Source organism: Crinia signifera, chromosome 1 (assembly GCF_055691185.1).
Source record: "Crinia signifera chromosome 1, ASM5569118v1, whole genome shotgun sequence".
NCBI lineage: Eukaryota > Metazoa > Chordata > Amphibia > Anura > Myobatrachidae > Crinia > Crinia signifera.
Window position 1 is genome coordinate 277,499,864 of NC_139217.1, and position 18,220 is coordinate 277,518,083.

The 18,220-nt window shown below is 38.7% G+C and overlaps 1 protein-coding gene and 2 pseudogenes across 1 annotated transcript in view; 1 reads left to right on the top strand and 2 right to left on the bottom strand.

Moving 5' to 3' along the window:
- Positions 1-18,220, top strand: part of CNTLN (centlein) — a 309,550-nt gene that overhangs the window by 102,409 nt on the left and 188,921 nt on the right. Inside the window, exon 9 of the mRNA XM_083184414.1 lies at positions 2,131-2,307. Within this exon, the coding sequence (XP_083040540.1) occupies positions 2,131-2,307 (177 nt within the window). The remainder of the gene's footprint in view (positions 1-2,130; positions 2,308-18,220) is intronic.
- LOC146039679 (5S ribosomal RNA) lies at positions 9,147-9,266 on the bottom strand (annotated as a pseudogene).
- On the bottom strand, positions 14,366-14,485 carry LOC146039690 (5S ribosomal RNA; annotated as a pseudogene).

Below are 18,220 nucleotides of genomic sequence, written 5' to 3' on the forward strand. Positions count from 1 at the left end.
TTGAAGCCTCCTAGTGTCCAAAAAAATGAAAAGGAGGTTGAAATAATGATGGCAACATAAAGTAGACATATGGTCTTTGTTAGTTATTAACTATTTTGAGTGGTATGTTTATTTGTCTCACAAGCAGAAAATGTGACATTTTGCAAATTGCTAAATTTTCCATTTTTTCACGACATTTTGGTATTTTTCACAAAAAACCACAGACTGTATCGACCCAAATTTACCACTAACTTGAAGTACAATGTGTCACGAGAAAACAATCTCAAAATCACTGGGATAAGTAAAAGCAAAAAAAAGTTATCCCCACTTAAGTGAAACATGTCAGATTTGAAAAAAATGGCTCTGTCAGGAAGGCAAAAACTGGCTGTGTCAGGAAGGGGTTAATCACTGCTGACTATTGTTCACAGTTTTTTAATTTTATATGCAGACCAGGGATTCTAGTGGGCATTTTAGAAAAATTATTTTACACCTAGCACTGTAGTAAAATCTGGCATTTATATTCATTCATATTTATTTGACTGCTGACCAGAATGAAACTGCCTCATTCCAAAGGCAGCAGTTTAATATTCAATAGCTTGTGTTTAACAACATCCCAAATATGTGCTTTTAACCATTTGCTTGGCCAAGCTGGGCTTAACAAGACCGCTAATCAGGTGTGACCATGTTAGGGGCATATGATGGTTGCTGCTGTGGAAACGATTTTGTGTCAGTGTATGGAAAAGTGCAAGTGTGGGACACACAAAGTGCATGTGTGTCAGTGGCTGCGACTAACACATAGGGGACATTTTTTCTTTACACTAAAGTGGGTAAAGGTTATTATGATTAATCTAAAGGGGGCACTGATAATATTGAGCTAAAGGGAGACATTAATATTATTCTAAAAATGCTATAAATTATCATCATAATCATTAAACTAAAGAGGGCACAGATAAAATGTTGTAGTCTAAAATGTGCGCAGTGCAGTATCCGGGAATCTGAAAAAGCAGAACATGTGAAGCAAATTATGGGTTAGTTATGCTCTTCTCTCCCATTAATGAAAACACCTACCCAGACTTTGGACACACCTCTTCACCAGGTACCCGCAACTGCATTCTCTTGGTGGGCCCTTTATGCCCCATTTTGCACTTGGGTGTTTCTTGTATCTAGTGGCCAGTATCCACCAAACGTGGTCTAAGGAAGGACCACAGGTGTACCAGCGACCGGGCCATCGGCACCCAATGCTCCTATATATGCTCAGGGAGTGAAGGCATTCCTGTCTTGTCCTATTCTGCAGAAGAGTTACTGTATCATAAATTGCTGAAAAAGTTTATTCTGGCTGTGATAGAAATGTGTCTAAACACTGCATCATAGCTTGAATGCGTAGCCACAAAGTGGTCGGATTGCACATGCTGAATCCTGTCCACCACTGAAAGTGCCTGTTAGGCACGTGAGCATCAGAATGGGATCATGGAACAAAAAGATGCACTATGGAAAAGAAGGCAAGCCATCCGAGGCAGTGTAATGCTCAGGGTAATGTCCTGGCAATCGTGTGGATGTTTTTCACACGCTCCTAAAGATTGTTGCTAGCCAAGTGCACTCCTTCCCGGCAGTGGTATTCTCTGATGATAGTGGCCTCTTTTAGCAAGACAATGCTTCCTGCCACAGAGGAAAAAAATGTTCAGGAATCCTTTGTGGAACACTGTAAAAAAGAGTTTAAGTTTTTGTCTTGGCTCTAAATGCCCAGATTGGGCACCTTTTGTGAATTGGAGATAAGTAACTGCACTTTTGTTAGCAACATTCAAAGCATATCAGCATGCAAGAAAAAGATAGTTCAAGGATTCTGCAGCCTAGTGTACTCATGTAGTGGAACTTTTGTTGTGATGATCGAGCTGCACATATGACTTGTAATGTGGTATAGGGTTTGTGTTCCTTTGTAGTTTTTAAGATGGTTCTGTACTAACCTTAATAAATGAGAATTTAATCAATTTTTGGGAAATATATAGTAAGAACAATTACCATTACATTTTCTTTTGTCTCACAGCTTGGAAAGAAATAAACAGAGTACAGTTCTCTATATGTAGATTGTAACATTTCTATTTCCTGAAACCTTAATGGCTGGGTACTAATCATTGTTTTTCCCCCCATTGTCAGATTTATAATGACTTGAATGCATGTTATGAAACAGCAAAGTCCAGTGAGACTCAACTGCGGCAAAGTAATATTGCTCTCACTGAGCAGCTACATCAAAAGGAACAGCATATTTGCCAACTGCAAGTGAAACTGCAAGAGGCCCTCAATGCATTACACAAGCCACCTCAAGAACCTCAGGTACAGCATTAGGAACTGTAATGTATTTATATTTTATGAGTGGTTCACCAGACCAGCATTATTACTAGATATGTGTTCAGTCCTTCCTATAGTGAGTATTGACTTTTTCTTTTAACCTCTTGACTGCAAAAATAGCACACACACAAAATGTTCAAGATTGCTCTGTGTTGGACTGTAAAGTCCATTAGCTATACTCTCATTAATGGTTGTGACTTGGTTTCTAACTGCATTTTACGTTTATACTTTCTTTTTTTTAAACTTTGCTCTGTTTATTTTTAACATTTAAATGTGGAGGAGACACTTGTTTGTTAGCCACTATTGAAATGGACTTTTTTTTTAAAGGGTAATTGTGTGGATGCATACAATGATTCAGATGTAATATGTAAAATGTTTTATTTTCCAATGAACATCTGCTTGCTGATCGGGATGTACTGGTTGAAAATACTATTCATGAGCTGATTGGATGGTTTTTGCATTCTTGGTGACTTATTGCGACCAATCAGATTCTACCTATTCCCTTGAAAATGGTTCTATAGAAATGCTAAGTGAAATCTGATTGGTTGCTATAGGCAACATGTCCACTACTATAAACCTGCACTTTTAGTTAATATAATCCTAAGATTCCCAAGGATCCACTGTTGGGAAAGCACATTTCATGGAACAAAAAAAAGAATGGCAAACTAGCAAAAATATTGGTTTTGTTCTAGTTCTACTGCTACTGCTTTATAAAACTAATCAAATGTATTGTGTCCCTCAAAAGGGTAACTACAACAAAAGGTGATTTGTCTTTTCCTCTGCAGTTTCCCGATTTAGCACATCCACCTGTTAAAATAGACTTTAGCGTAAAGTCGCAGAGGGGGAATTAGTATTCTCATTTGAGGATATGTTCTATGTATACTTTGTGTGAGCTTTCTTTCTGGCTTTGCCAATGAACTCCTTTTACAATGACAGTGCCAGAGTAAACGTGTGAGTTGGGATTCTATTTGTGCAGAGTGAGTTTTACTTCATAATGCACAAATACAGCTGTACTCCAACCTTGCTTCTGCAAATTGCAGAACCCAAGAGCTCTGCAAGAATGTCAGCAAGGATTACCATGCAATGTCCAATTACTTTGTATTAAAAGATGTTATTAGCAGATTTGGGAGTTAGTTGTCGGCATCAAATTCTTTATTTCTTAGAAAATGTACATGCACCTACATTTTCTGTCTTCAAGTCCATGCATCAAGTTGGGATTCCATGAACTGCAAAACATGACAAACAATATCATTACCTTTATAGAATGTTAAACAAATGGATTCTGTTTTATGTTTAACAGTTAGATTCTTTCATTATTATTATGGAGAATGCCAGCTTGGGACTTGACCACAATAGTATTTAATCTTACTATTTAATTTTACTATCTGAGATACTGGGATTGCTTATATATTACTGCATTTTTGGCATGTCATCCTAGATGTTGTAATGTTCCTAAATTTTTATGTACCTTTAATATTTTTGCAGTTGTAGGTTCATCATTTACTCCTAGAGACTGTCATTTGTTGACGCTTAAGGCTCCCATACACTATGCGAATTGGGCCCTATTTCACCCAATTCTGGCAGATCGGGCCAAGATATCAGATGAAATCGGTCCAAATTGCATGTGTATGAGTCGGTGGTCGATGAATCCTATGTGCAGCCCATCGCGGATGCTTTTTAGCACCCACAATGTAATGCATTTGATAGGGTATGCAGGTGTGTACCAGCAGTGCCACACTGCTGGCACACACATATCTGCAAAGCGGGGATAGCGCAGGGCAGGAGAGGTGCTATCCCTGCTCTGTATCCCTTGCGGCAGCAGGCAGGAGATTTGAAAAATACAGATTTCCAGAATTGGCGCATCAAATGTGAGCCCTCCCGGGGAGCTGCTGGGTGAGCTCAAGGGAAATCTGGTCTGACAAGTCGGCCTAATGTATGGGGGCCTTTGCAGTTGTGTCCTCATTTAACTCTTCTTCCAGTCACAGTTTTGTGTAGCTTTGCGTGGCGTGTAGTATAGTTCACAGACAATGTATAGGTCAACAATCATTCGTTTGACAGCAAAAGGTCAATTCAAGCAAAAGGAGGACATGTAAACTGAGAAAATTTTAAAACAAAAATGAAAAGGAAAAATATCCCCCAAAACCCATGTCAACTTTTTGTCCATGTTGACATTGTGTATGTCGACTTTTTTGTGTAAATATATGGATTGTCAACCTGCATATTGTCTGTCAGCCATCCAAAAACCATTTGCATGATATGCAAACATCTATCACACATCACGATAAGATCTCATAAGCTATTATTAAAATTAGTGTTCTGTGAATACTACAGTAGCTTGTGAACTTTAGCACGAGTTGTGTTATAGGCTTGAAAAGAAATATGCATTAAATGTCAAGTTTGCCAGTTCTGCGAACATTTTAACCCATAAGTCTGGGAACTTATCTTGGATTCTATGGGTTATGCATTAGTGTTATATGCAGCAAGAAGGATCCTTATAAAAATGGATGATGGAGTAATGATTTGTAATAGTCTAAAAAATGTGTCCCCAGATAAAATGTACTGCAGTCCTCACTCAATGAAAATTCAGGTTTTCCTTTTTTCCTTTTTACAGTATAACAAAAAAATTCTGATCACAGTCAAAATTAATATTCTTACACTTATTGCACATATGAAATTTGATCTCTATGCATTAGAAGTAAGTTGGGTGTAATGTATGTTGCTTAAGAGTTGTGAGCATGAAAATGTTATACACAGATTTTACCTTTTTGTGCTATAAGGAGCAAGAGGCTTGGCGAGACTTGGAGAGACTTGGACAGACCGGGGAGCCATTCCTGGATTTTTTTATTAGTTTGATTTATTTGCATACTAATTTGCTTATAGATTACTGGTTGCTTAGGATAAGTAGTTTTGTCTGAACGTAGTTGGTATAAAATTGCAAATTAATCAAAGATGTGCGACATGGAGCATTCAACCTAGACATCCATCCTTTCCATTTTTACTCCGATTAGTAATGAAGACACACATAGACACTGCATGAAATGCCACCATACTGTTGTGTCCTCCCTCATCCTTAAACTGCATCTGAGGATGCAGTCACTGAGCTTGGTACACCTACAAAATGGGGTGACATGCCCCCATTTTCTGCAACCCTTTACTCGCCAAAACGCCTGTAGCCTGGCAATCAGGCTGTGGTATTCATGATACTGGACATTGATCATTTGCAACTTATTCGGGCTGCATGTGGGGCTGTAGTTATCCCAATTTAAATAATCTATAGAAGATCTTTTACAATTAGTCAAATAATTATTATATTTTAATAGTTCATAGTTATGTTTTGCAATCTAAAAAAAATTCCAACACTCCCACTTTATGAAACTTTCATTTGGAAATGTTCTCTTTTGAATATAACTTTTACCTGTGTGATTAATAAATATTTAATTGTGTTTACTGAACAAATGCATCCACTGTCTAGCTGTCTTGCGTTTTAGGTTAGTACATGTACCTGCTGACATCAAAGACTGGTTAAGTAGCACAGACATCTGCGGAAGCACTGTAATTAACTGGAATTGAATATTTTTATTTGTAATGGAAGATCTGACAAGTATACGCTTTCTGCTGATATGTAATTCTCTTGCAACTGTTAAAACATTATTTTAAATTCCTCCCTGTAAGTCTTAGCAGGAATTACCTCTGCGAGATATTGCTCCTGGAACGTTCAAAGGGCTGATCAGTAGGGAGCACAGGGAGCATCAAATGAAAACATATGGAAATAAATGGGTTATCTGGCATCAAAAAGTATTCTGAAGTGTAGGTACACTACACTTTCCCACTTTTTTGGTATTCCTGTGATCCAGTGTGTCCTACTGAACCCTCTGTGGGTCTTACGTGACTGTACTTGCTGCTCAGAGCAGCATATGAATTATAATTTAATTGACAGATCAGCAACACCAGCTAGTTTAGGATATGTCCACCACTGATGCAGAGGAAAGAGCAGCACAGGCAGTCAGGCACTATAGCATCAGGGTAAAAGCACACCAAATTTGATAAAGCCACTTTGACTTGCTATCTGTACTTTAGGTCTTTAAAAACCGTCAACCACTTTTGGCAGGCATGCCAAATTCTCTGCCTCAAGCATGGTGAGAAAAGTGGTAAATTGGGGTGCATGTGCTACAAGATAAAAATTGTGTTAACAGTTTTCGCGTCGACCTAATAAACCAAACCCCAGACAGATATCTCATTGAATGTTGCATCACAATTATTTTCATTTCTAAAGTTTCATTTTTTTTGTATATTTAAATAGTGCATAAGAATATCCAGAATATAGATGCAAGGCCCAAATAGGGTCTATTCGTATACATACCATAAACCAGGGCTGGGCAACACCGGCCCTCCAGATGTTGATGAACTACACATCCCAGCATGCCTTGCATCAGTTTCAGCATGGCCACATAGCAAAACTAATGCAAAGCATCCTGGGATGTGTAGTTCATTAACATCTGGAGGGCCGGTGTTGCCCAGCCCTGCCATAAACCCAATTGTTACTTATCCCTTATTCATCGGATCAGTTACATCCGATGAGTGATACAGTGCATCAATAAGTCCTACCTAGGACTTATTGATGCACTGTATCACTGTTGTTTTTCTCCTTGAAAACGGGGGCTTGAACCCCGAAACGTTGGAGCATTATTAAAAGCACCTTTAAAACCCAGAGGAGTGCCACTGTTTGTATCCAGGTTGAGCAATATATGTGTGTGTATGTATGTGTGTGTGTGTGTGTGTGTGTGTGTATATATATATATATATATATATATATATATATATATATATATATATGTAGTGTTCATTCTAGCACCCGCTATCTTTGAAAACCCATGCAATTCCTCTTCCCTGCCTGGGGTGTCAGTGTCTGCTGTAGTGCTTCTAGCACAGTGTGGTCTGTATATCAGCACTTGTATGCAGACCAGACTTGTGCTAGAAACACCACAGCAGACAGCGACACCCCAGGCAGAGAGCAGGAACTGCATGGGTTTTCAAAGATAGCGGGTGCTAGAATGAACACTAATATATATATATATATATATATATATATATATATATATATATATATATATATATATATATATATATATATATATATATATATATATATATATATATATATGGGGGAAGAAAAGATGTATGGCGCCACTTATGTCCTCAGACTGTCCGGATATGATACAGTTTTAATGTACACTGGTATCCCTTGTTAAAAAACAAAGGGAAGTCAGCTAGCCTCTAAAAAGGGACACCTTGGTAAGGGGTGCCACAATAGAAATTTACAAATGGTTGGAATAGAGGAACAGCGACAATAAATACCTATGTACTAGGAAACTTTTTATAATAAAAAAGTTTTATTTGATACAGAAAGGTGCACAATAGCACCAAAAAAGGTTATACAAGTTCTATAGAAAAAACAATAGAAAATTGGTAAAATGCGGCAATGTTACTTAAAAAGCCTACACTTGGTGAGTGCTAAAAAATGAGTGCTAAAAAATGAAGGAGGGGAAATTTTTATGCTAAAAAAATTTTTTTAAAAATTTTTTTTTCTTATATATGATATACACTTTAAAAAGTCTAAAAAGTGAATAACTTAACTTAGTGGAGGAGTCAGCAGGCTCTGCCCAACGCGTTTCGTCTTAGAAGACTTCTTCAAGGGGTGATGGAGAGATGTGTATGGGGCTCTATTTATACTACTATGCCTAGTGCACATGGTAATGAGGTCACATCCTGTAGGATGTGGCCTCCGTTTTCATGATTAAGTGTATCAGACGGAATTTCATCCTCTTAACATAGTTGCTAGGGAGATTATCTGCCCTTTAGCTTATAGTTACAGAAACCGCGAAATAAACATAGAAAACATAAAAGAAATGAGACATATTGCTTGATTGGGGGATGCGCGTCCCCACTTCCGGTAGGCGGACGTCACTTCCGCCCCGTTTCCTGTGTGGGGATAGTTCATTTCACTGGGCGTCTTCCGCCCTTCTACAGCGGATGTGCTGTTCTGCCACACTTCCTGGTCTTGAGCGCTGTGCACGGGTTGGCTGTGGCGGCTGTCATTCAGATTCGTAGTTGTGATGCACGCTGTATCAGCTCTGAGATAGATTTTGTCTCTGCTCGGCGGCCATTTTTCCGGGGACTTTTAAGGATTTATGCATTGAGAAGCAGCCATCTTAGTGGGTTCTTTATGCGGACATTTGGATTCACTGGGTTTTGTTCATACTTTCGTTTTATATCGATTTCGTATGGTACATGAAAATATAAGATGTATCAGGTTAGTATTTGTATTTTGGACGTTTGCACAAGTTAATTTCATCTGACTTAGTAGCAATATTTATAACCATAGTATATACCAATATTAATAGCGATGTCTAGCAGCAGCATTGTACACAAAAATTTCTTTACATGATTATAACAGTATTTGATGTGAATAAATAAGTAAAAAATAATAATAAGTAAACAATATTTACATATAGCAGCGAATTAGTATGACAGAGTGTTTAATAAATTATAATGAGTGATGTAGAGGAAATATTACATATAAATATTTAATAAATACATAATAGGAAGTGCTTATAAATGACACTGGTGTGAGTGGACCAGGTGATTAGACTTAATTTGATGAGTGTCTATATATGACTATTTATTTGTAAGATATCTATCCGTGAGAGAGATCGGTGGTTTAGGTGACAGGTATAAAGGTGAGATATATAAAGAGGTGAGCAAGTATGTGTGCACTGAGCCTTGGTACTTTCATTTTGTCCTTATCTCGAGGTTCCTTATTTCTTTCATTACAGTACCTATTCTTCTCAGGTAGTCTCCTGTCCTGATACTGGACAGGCCCAGACACTGCTTGGCTGCCAAGATCGGACGAGATTGGGCATTGCCAGTGTGGTATGACTGTAATCTCTTTTGATTCTGGAATCCTCTCGGACTTGGGTACCTATTTGCTCAGAGAGTGACTATGGTGTATAGAAGGATAAAGGATGAAGAAATAAGGAGGAAAAACAAAGAAGGATAGAGTGGGGTGTGGTGTGCTTGTGTGGAAGGGGTAAGGTTCATCTCAAGGGAAGGTTACAGGACCTTTACAGGAACGGGGCAATTTCGTATCCCTCATTTAGACCATTGGGGTGTAGTGTCTGGAGCTGAAATATCCAATACATCTCCCTTTGGGAAAGTTTCTTTGCCAGATCGCCTCCTCTTTCTCCCAGCTGGACATGTTCAATCGCTTTGAATGTCATATCCTCCGGGTTGGATTTGTGGGTTGCTAAAAAATGTCTGGGAACAGCATGGTTGTCAAGTTTGTTTTTGATGCTCCTTACGTGCTCTTGAATCCTGATTTTAAGTGGGCGTTTGGTTTTCCCTACGTATTTCTTTCCACACGTACATTCCAGTAGGTATATAACGGAGGTAGAGTTGCAGTTCATAAAATCCTTAATCTGGAATTCATTCTTGTCCCCAATGTCTGTGAATTGTTTTCTGTTAGGATGAAGGTATTTGCAGATCACACATTTCCCGCATTTATAGGACCCTTTGCATTTGGGTAGTTTTGAGGAGGGCTTAGATGTTTTTAGCATACTGGGTGCTAGTAGGTCTTTTAAGTTTTTCGATTTCCTGTAGACAATGTCCGGTCTTGGGGGTAAGATTTCTTTAAGGATTGGGTCCATCAATAGGATCCCCCAGTGGTTTTGTATGGATTTTCTGATTGTGTTTTCGTGTCGATTGTAAGTAGTAATGAATGCTACCGATTCTCTCTTGTCTTCTTCCTTGGTTTTGTATGTCAACAATGACGTGCGGCTCGTGTTCCTTGTCTTTTCTGCTGCTTTTTCTATAAGGCCCGCTGGGTATTCTTTTTCCATGAAACGCTGACCATACAGGGTAAGTTGTTCTTCCAGGTCTTCCTGTTTACTGCAGTTGCGTTTAATTCTGTGGAATTGAGAATATGGGATGTTTTCTTTCCATCTCTTCAAATGATTACTTTTATGGTGTAAGTAACTGTTTTTGTCTACACTTTTTACGAAGTTCTTGGTTATAACTTTGTTGTTCTCGTGCGTCAGGATCAGGTCCAGGAATTCTATGGATTCTTGTTGTATATTGGAAGTAAATTTCAAGTTCAAATCGTTGCTGTCCAGGTTTTTAAAAAATTCTTCGAATTGTGCGTTTGTTCCGTCCCAAATAATTAAAATATCGTCTATATACCTTTTGTATAGTATTATAGCACTTTTAAAAACTTGGTTATTGTAGATATAAAGGTTCTCCCAGTGTCCCATAAAAAGATTTGCGAAGCTGGGCGCAAATATAGTCCCCATTGCAGTTCCGCATTGTTGCAAATAAAATTGGTCTTGAAATTTAAAATAATTGTGGTGCAGAATAAAAAACATTACATCGCAGATAAAATTTGTATGTTCTGGTAAAAGTGAGGCATCTTCTTCCAAGTATTTTCTGCAGGCTTCTACTCATTTGTGATGTTCAATACAAGTATACAATGACTGAACATCTATAGTTACCCATTTGTAGGTTTCCTTCCATTCAAAGTCTTCTATAGTGTTCAGTACTGCTGTTGTGTCTTTTAAATACGAGGGTAGGCATTTCACATGTTTATTTAGGAAGATGTCCACATACTGGGACAAATTGGAGGTCAATGAGTCGATACCAGCCACAATGGGTCTTCCGGGTGGGTTGGTCATGCACTTGTGGACCTTTGGTAAAAAGTAAAAGATTGGGGTAATGGGGTCTGATCTTAATAAAAATTGATATTCATCTTTTGTTAAAATGTTGGTCCTGAGTCCTTGTAGCAGAAGAGTACGTAATTCCTCTATGTATGTGTCTTTTGGGTCGTTCATGAGTCTACTGTATGATTTCTCATCTGCCAGGAGCCTCTCTGCCTCTCTTACATAGGCTTCTCGGTCCATTAGGACCATACCCCCCCCTTTTGTCAGCAGGTTTTAGTACTACCTCTTTATCTTTCTGTAGTTTCTTTAGTGCTTCCCTTTCGGAATTCGTCAGGTTCTTTGTTTTTACTGGTGCTTGTTCTGTGTCACATAGGTCCTTTTTTACCAGGTCATAGAAGATGTTGATGTTTGACCCCTTTGACTCGATTGGGTAATATTTCGATGTTGGTTTTAGACCTGATTTTGATCTATTTTCAAAGTTCGATGTTATAACATCATCTTTCCTCAGGAAATGCCTCTTTAGTGTTAATTTTCGAATAAACTTGTTTAGGTCGATGTACGTCTCAAACCTGTTCATGTTACTAGTGGGTGCAAAGGAGAGTCCCTTCCCCAGAAGGGAGACCTCTGGGGCTGTGAGTTCATGTTTTGATAGGTTGAATATGCCTTTGTTGGTTGCCATTTTTGCGATGTCCTGCTTCGTTATGCCGCTCTTTTTTTGGGATCTCTGCCTCCCGCTGCCTCGTTTTCCTCTTCGTCTGGCAATCTTCTTTTTAAGGGGGAAGCTTGTTTTACGTTTTCCTCCAAGACCACTCTCCAATCTTCCTTCCTTCTTGTCCCCGTGCTCTGGGACAAAAAAGAAGAAGAAGAAGAAGATGATGCGGCGTGTATATCTTGTTCTCCATTTGATCTTAGTCTTTGCAGCGCTGTGAATCTGTTATTGGTCCTTATTGGTACATTATTGGGTGAGTCATAGCTTTTTCGTCTTATTGATGTTTTCTTTTGTGCAGTTTGTTTCCATTTGTTTCTGTTGTCGTGAGGTGTTACGTTTTCATGGTTGTTAAATCTACTCCAGTTCTTGACCTTACCATGGTCATAGTCTGTCTTATCCCTCAGGAATTTTTTCTCTTTGCCTTTAATGACGTCCTCCTCTATTCTCTCTAGTTTCTTGTTTAGGACTTTTTCATTTATTCTATAGTCCTCTGTGTCCTTGTGTGTTTCCAAAACTCCTTCCTGTGTTTTGATGCTAAGTTCCAATTCTGCTAAGGTCTTCTTCTTCTCTTCAATCAGTAACTGCATCAAACTCAGGGAACATGTGTGAAGGGTGGCATCCCATTTCTCCATAAATGGGGTGTCTTGGTTTCCAAAGGTGGGTTGTTTTTGGATCCTCAGACCTCTTGGGATCCTATTCACTGAAATATAGTGTTGGAGTCCTTGTATATCCCACCAGGTTTTTACCTCCTTTGTGAGCGTTTTTTCTATAGCCCAGAATAAGTCATCTAGGTCTTGTGATGGTCCGGTATCATTTGTCTGTTTACTCTCATTAAAGATTGTTTTGCACAGCATATCTCTTTTTGTGGTGCGTTCATTATTCCTAAACATATTTATAGACGTCTTGACACCAGGCTGCCTTACAATAAAACCAAAAAATGTCCAGGGAAAGAAAAGATGTATGGCGCCACTTATGTCCTCAGACTGTCCGGATATGATACAGTTTTAATGTACACTGGTATCCCTTGTTAAAAAACAAAGGGAAGTCAGCTAGCCTCTAAAAAGGGACACCTTGGTAAGGGGTGCCACAATAGAAATTTACAAATGGTTGGAATAGAGGAACAGCGACAATAAATACCTATGTACTAGGAAACTTTTTATAATAAAAAAGTTTTATTTGATACAGAAAGGTGCACAATAGCACCAAAAAAGGGGGGGAACAGGCAATAATACAGATACAAGTTCTATAGAAAAAACAATAGAAAATTGGTAAAATGCGGCAATGTTACTTAAAAAGCCTACACTTGGTGAGTGCTAAAAAATGAGTGCTAAAAAATGAAGGAGGGGAAATTTTTATGCTAAAAAAAATTTTTAAAAAATTTTTTTTTCTTATATATGATATACACTTTAAAAAGTCTAAAAAGTGAATAACTTAACTTAGTGGAGGAGTCAGCAGGCTCTGCCCAACGCGTTTCGTCTTAGAAGACTTCTTCAAGGGGTGATGGAGAGATGTGTATGGGGCTCTATTTATACTACTATGCCTAGTGCACATGGTAATGAGGTCACATCCTGTAGGATGTGGCCTCCGTTTTCATGATTAAGTGTATCAGACGGAATTTCATCCTCTTAACATAGTTGCTAGGGAGATTATCTGCCCTTTAGCTTATAGTTACAGAAACCGCGAAATAAACATAGAAAACATAAAAGAAATGAGACATATTGCTTGATTGGGGGATGCGCGTCCCCACTTCCGGTAGGCGGACGTCACTTCCGCCCCGTTTCCTGTGTGGGGATAGTTCATTTCACTGGGCGTCTTCCGCCCTTCTACAGCGGATGTGCTGTTCTGCCACACTTCCTGGTCTTGAGCGCTGTGCACGGGTTGGCTGTGGCGGCTGTCATTCAGATTCGTAGTTGTGATGCACGCTGTATCAGCTCTGAGATAGATTTTGTCTCTGCTCGGCGGCCATTTTTCCGGGGACTTTTAAGGATTTATGCATTGAGAAGCAGCCATCTTAGTGGGTTCTTTATGCGGACATTTGGATTCACTGGGTTTTGTTCATACTTTCGTTTTATATCGATTTCGTATGGTACATGAAAATATAAGATGTATCAGGTTAGTATTTGTATTTTGGACGTTTGCACAAGTTAATTTCATCTGACTTAGTAGCAATATTTATAACCATAGTATATACCAATATTAATAGCGATGTCTAGCAGCAGCATTGTACACAAAAATTTCTTTACATGATTATAACAGTATTTGATGTGAATAAATAAGTAAAAAATAATAATAAGTAAACAATATTTACATATAGCAGCGAATTAGTATGACAGAGTGTTTAATAAATTATAATGAGTGATGTAGAGGAAATATTACATATAAATATTTAATAAATACATAATAGGAAGTGCTTATAAATGACACTGGTGTGAGTGGACCAGGTGATTAGACTTAATTTGATGAGTGTCTATATATGACTATTTATTTGTAAGATATCTATCCGTGAGAGAGATCGGTGGTTTAGGTGACAGGTATAAAGGTGAGATATATAAAGAGGTGAGCAAGTATGTGTGCACTGAGCCTTGGTACTTTCATTTTGTCCTTATCTCGAGGTTCCTTATTTCTTTCATTACAGTACCTATTCTTCTCAGGTAGTCTCCTGTCCTGATACTGGACAGGCCCAGACACTGCTTGGCTGCCAAGATCGGACGAGATTGGGCATTGCCAGTGTGGTATGACTGTAATCTCTTTTGATTCTGGAATCCTCTCGGACTTGGGTACCTATTTGCTCAGAGAGTGACTATGGTGTATAGAAGGATAAAGGATGAAGAAATAAGGAGGAAAAACAAAGAAGGATAGAGTGGGGTGTGGTGTGCTTGTGTGGAAGGGGTAAGGTTCATCTCAAGGGAAGGTTACAGGACCTTTACAGGAACGGGGCAATTTCGTATCCCTCATTTAGACCATTGGGGTGTAGTGTCTGGAGCTGAAATATCCAATACATCTCCCTTTGGGAAAGTTTCTTTGCCAGATCGCCTCCTCTTTCTCCCAGCTGGACATGTTCAATCGCTTTGAATGTCATATCCTCCGGGTTGGATTTGTGGGTTGCTAAAAAATGTCTGGGAACAGCATGGTTGTCAAGTTTGTTTTTGATGCTCCTTACGTGCTCTTGAATCCTGATTTTAAGTGGGCGTTTGGTTTTCCCTACGTATTTCTTTCCACACGTACATTCCAGTAGGTATATAACGGAGGTAGAGTTGCAGTTCATAAAATCCTTAATCTGGAATTCATTCTTGTCCCCAATGTCTGTGAATTGTTTTCTGTTAGGATGAAGGTATTTGCAGATCACACATTTCCCGCATTTATAGGACCCTTTGCATTTGGGTAGTTTTGAGGAGGGCTTAGATGTTTTTAGCATACTGGGTGCTAGTAGGTCTTTTAAGTTTTTCGATTTCCTGTAGACAATGTCCGGTCTTGGGGGTAAGATTTCTTTAAGGATTGGGTCCATCAATAGGATCCCCCAGTGGTTTTGTATGGATTTTCTGATTGTGTTTTCGTGTCGATTGTAAGTAGTAATGAATGCTACCGATTCTCTCTTGTCTTCTTCCTTGGTTTTGTATGTCAACAATGACGTGCGGCTCGTGTTCCTTGTCTTTTCTGCTGCTTTTTCTATAAGGCCCGCTGGGTATTCTTTTTCCATGAAACGCTGACCATACAGGGTAAGTTGTTCTTCCAGGTCTTCCTGTTTACTGCAGTTGCGTTTAATTCTGTGGAATTGAGAATATGGGATGTTTTCTTTCCATCTCTTCAAATGATTACTTTTATGGTGTAAGTAACTGTTTTTGTCTACACTTTTTACGAAGTTCTTGGTTATAACTTTGTTGTTCTCGTGCGTCAGGATCAGGTCCAGGAATTCTATGGATTCTTGTTGTATATTGGAAGTAAATTTCAAGTTCAAATCGTTGCTGTCCAGGTTTTTAAAAAATTCTTCGAATTGTGCGTTTGTTCCGTCCCAAATAATTAAAATATCGTCTATATACCTTTTGTATAGTATTATAGCACTTTTAAAAACTTGGTTATTGTAGATATAAAGGTTCTCCCAGTGTCCCATAAAAAGATTTGCGAAGCTGGGCGCAAATATAGTCCCCATTGCAGTTCCGCATTGTTGCAAATAAAATTGGTCTTGAAATTTAAAATAATTGTGGTGCAGAATAAAAAACATTACATCGCAGATAAAATTTGTATGTTCTGGTAAAAGTGAGGCATCTTCTTCCAAGTATTTTCTGCAGGCTTCTACTCCTTTGTGATGTTCAATACAAGTATACAATGACTGAACATCTATAGTTACCCATTTGTAGGTTTCCTTCCATTCAAAGTCTTCTATAGTGTTCAGTACTGCTGTTGTGTCTTTTAAATACGAGGGTAGGCATTTCACATGTTTATTTAGGAAGATGTCCACATACTGGGACAAATTGGAGGTCAATGAGTCGATACCAGCCACAATGGGTCTTCCGGGTGGGTTGGTCATGCACTTGTGGACCTTTGGTAAAAAGTAAAAGATTGGGGTAATGGGGTCTGATCTTAATAAAAATTGATATTCATCTTTTGTTAAAATGTTGGTCCTGAGTCCTTGTAGCAGAAGAGTACGTAATTCCTCTATGTATGTGTCTTTTGGGTCGTTCATGAGTCTACTGTATGATTTCTCATCTGCCAGGAGCCTCTCTGCCTCTCTTACATAGGCTTCTCGGTCCATTAAGACCATACCCCCCCCTTTGTCAGCAGGTTTTAGTACTACCTCTTTATCTTTCTGTAGTTTCTTTAGTGCTTCCCTTTCGGAATTCGTCAGGTTCTTTGTTTTTACTGGTGCTTGTTCTGTGTCACATAGGTCCTTTTTTACCAGGTCATAGAAGATGTTGATGTTTGACCCCTTTGACTCGATTGGGTAATATTTCGATGTTGGTTTTAGACCTGATTTTGATCTATTTTCAAAGTTCGATGTTATAACATCATCTTTCCTCAGGAAATGCCTCTTTAGTGTTAATTTTCGAATAAACTTGTTTAGGTCGATGTACGTCTCAAACCTGTTCATGTTACTAGTGGGTGCAAAGGAGAGTCCCTTCCCCAGAAGGGAGACCTCTGGGGCTGTGAGTTCATGTTTTGATAGGTTGAATATGCCTTTGTTGGTTGCCATTTTTGCGATGTCCTGCTTCGTTATGCCGCTCTTTTTTTGGGATCTCTGCCTCCCGCTGCCTCGTTTTCCTCTTCGTCTGGCAATCTTCTTTTTAAGGGGGAAGCTTGTTTTACGTTTTCCTCCAAGACCACTCTCCAATCTTCCTTCCTTCTTGTCCCCGTGCTCTGGGACAAAAAAGAAGAAGAAGAAGAAGATGATGCGGCGTGTATATGTATAAGGACCAACATTTTAACAAAAGATGAATATCAATTTTTATTAAGATCAGACCCCATTACCCCAATCTTTTACTTTTTACCAAAGGTCCACAAGTGCATGACCAACCCACCCGGAAGACCCATTGTGGCTGGTATCGACTCATTGACCTCCAATTTGTCCCAGTATGTGGACATCTTCCTAAATAAACATGTGAAATGCCTACCCTCGTATTTAAAAGACACAACAGCAGTACTGAACACTATAGAAGACTTTGAATGGAAGGAAACCTACAAATGGGTAACTATAGATGTTCAGTCATTGTATACTTGTATTGAACATCACAAAGGAGTAGAAGCCTGCAGAAAATACTTGGAAGAAGATGCCTCACTTTTACCAGAACATACAAATTTTATCTGCGATGTAATGTTTTTTATTCTGCACCACAATTATTTTAAATTTCAAGACCAATTTTATTTGCAACAATGCGGAACTGCAATGGGGACTATATTTGCGCCCAGCTTCGCAAATCTTTTTATGGGACACTGGGAGAACCTTTATATCTACAATAACCAAGTTTTTAAAAGTGCTATAATACTATACAAAAGGTATATAGACGATATTTTAATTATTTGGGACGGAACAAACGCACAATTCGAAGAATTTTTTAAAAACCTGGACAGCAACGATTTGAACTTGAAATTTACTTCCAATATACAACAAGAATCCATAGAATTCCTGGACCTGATCCTGACGCACGAGAACAACAAAGTTATAACCAAGAACTTCGTAAAAAGTGTAGACAAAAACAGTTACTTACACCATAAAAGTAATCATTTGAAGAGATGGAAAGAAAACATCCCATATTCTCAATTCCACAGAATTAAACGCAACTGCAGTAAACAGGAAGACCTGGAAGAACAACTTACCCTGTATGGTCAGCGTTTCATGGAAAAAGAATACCCAGCGGGCCTTATAGAAAAAGCAGCAGAAAAGACAAGGAACACGAGCCGCACGTCATTGTTGACATACAAAACCAAGGAAGAAGACAAGAGAGAATCGGTAGCATTCATTACTACTTACAATCGACACGAAAACACA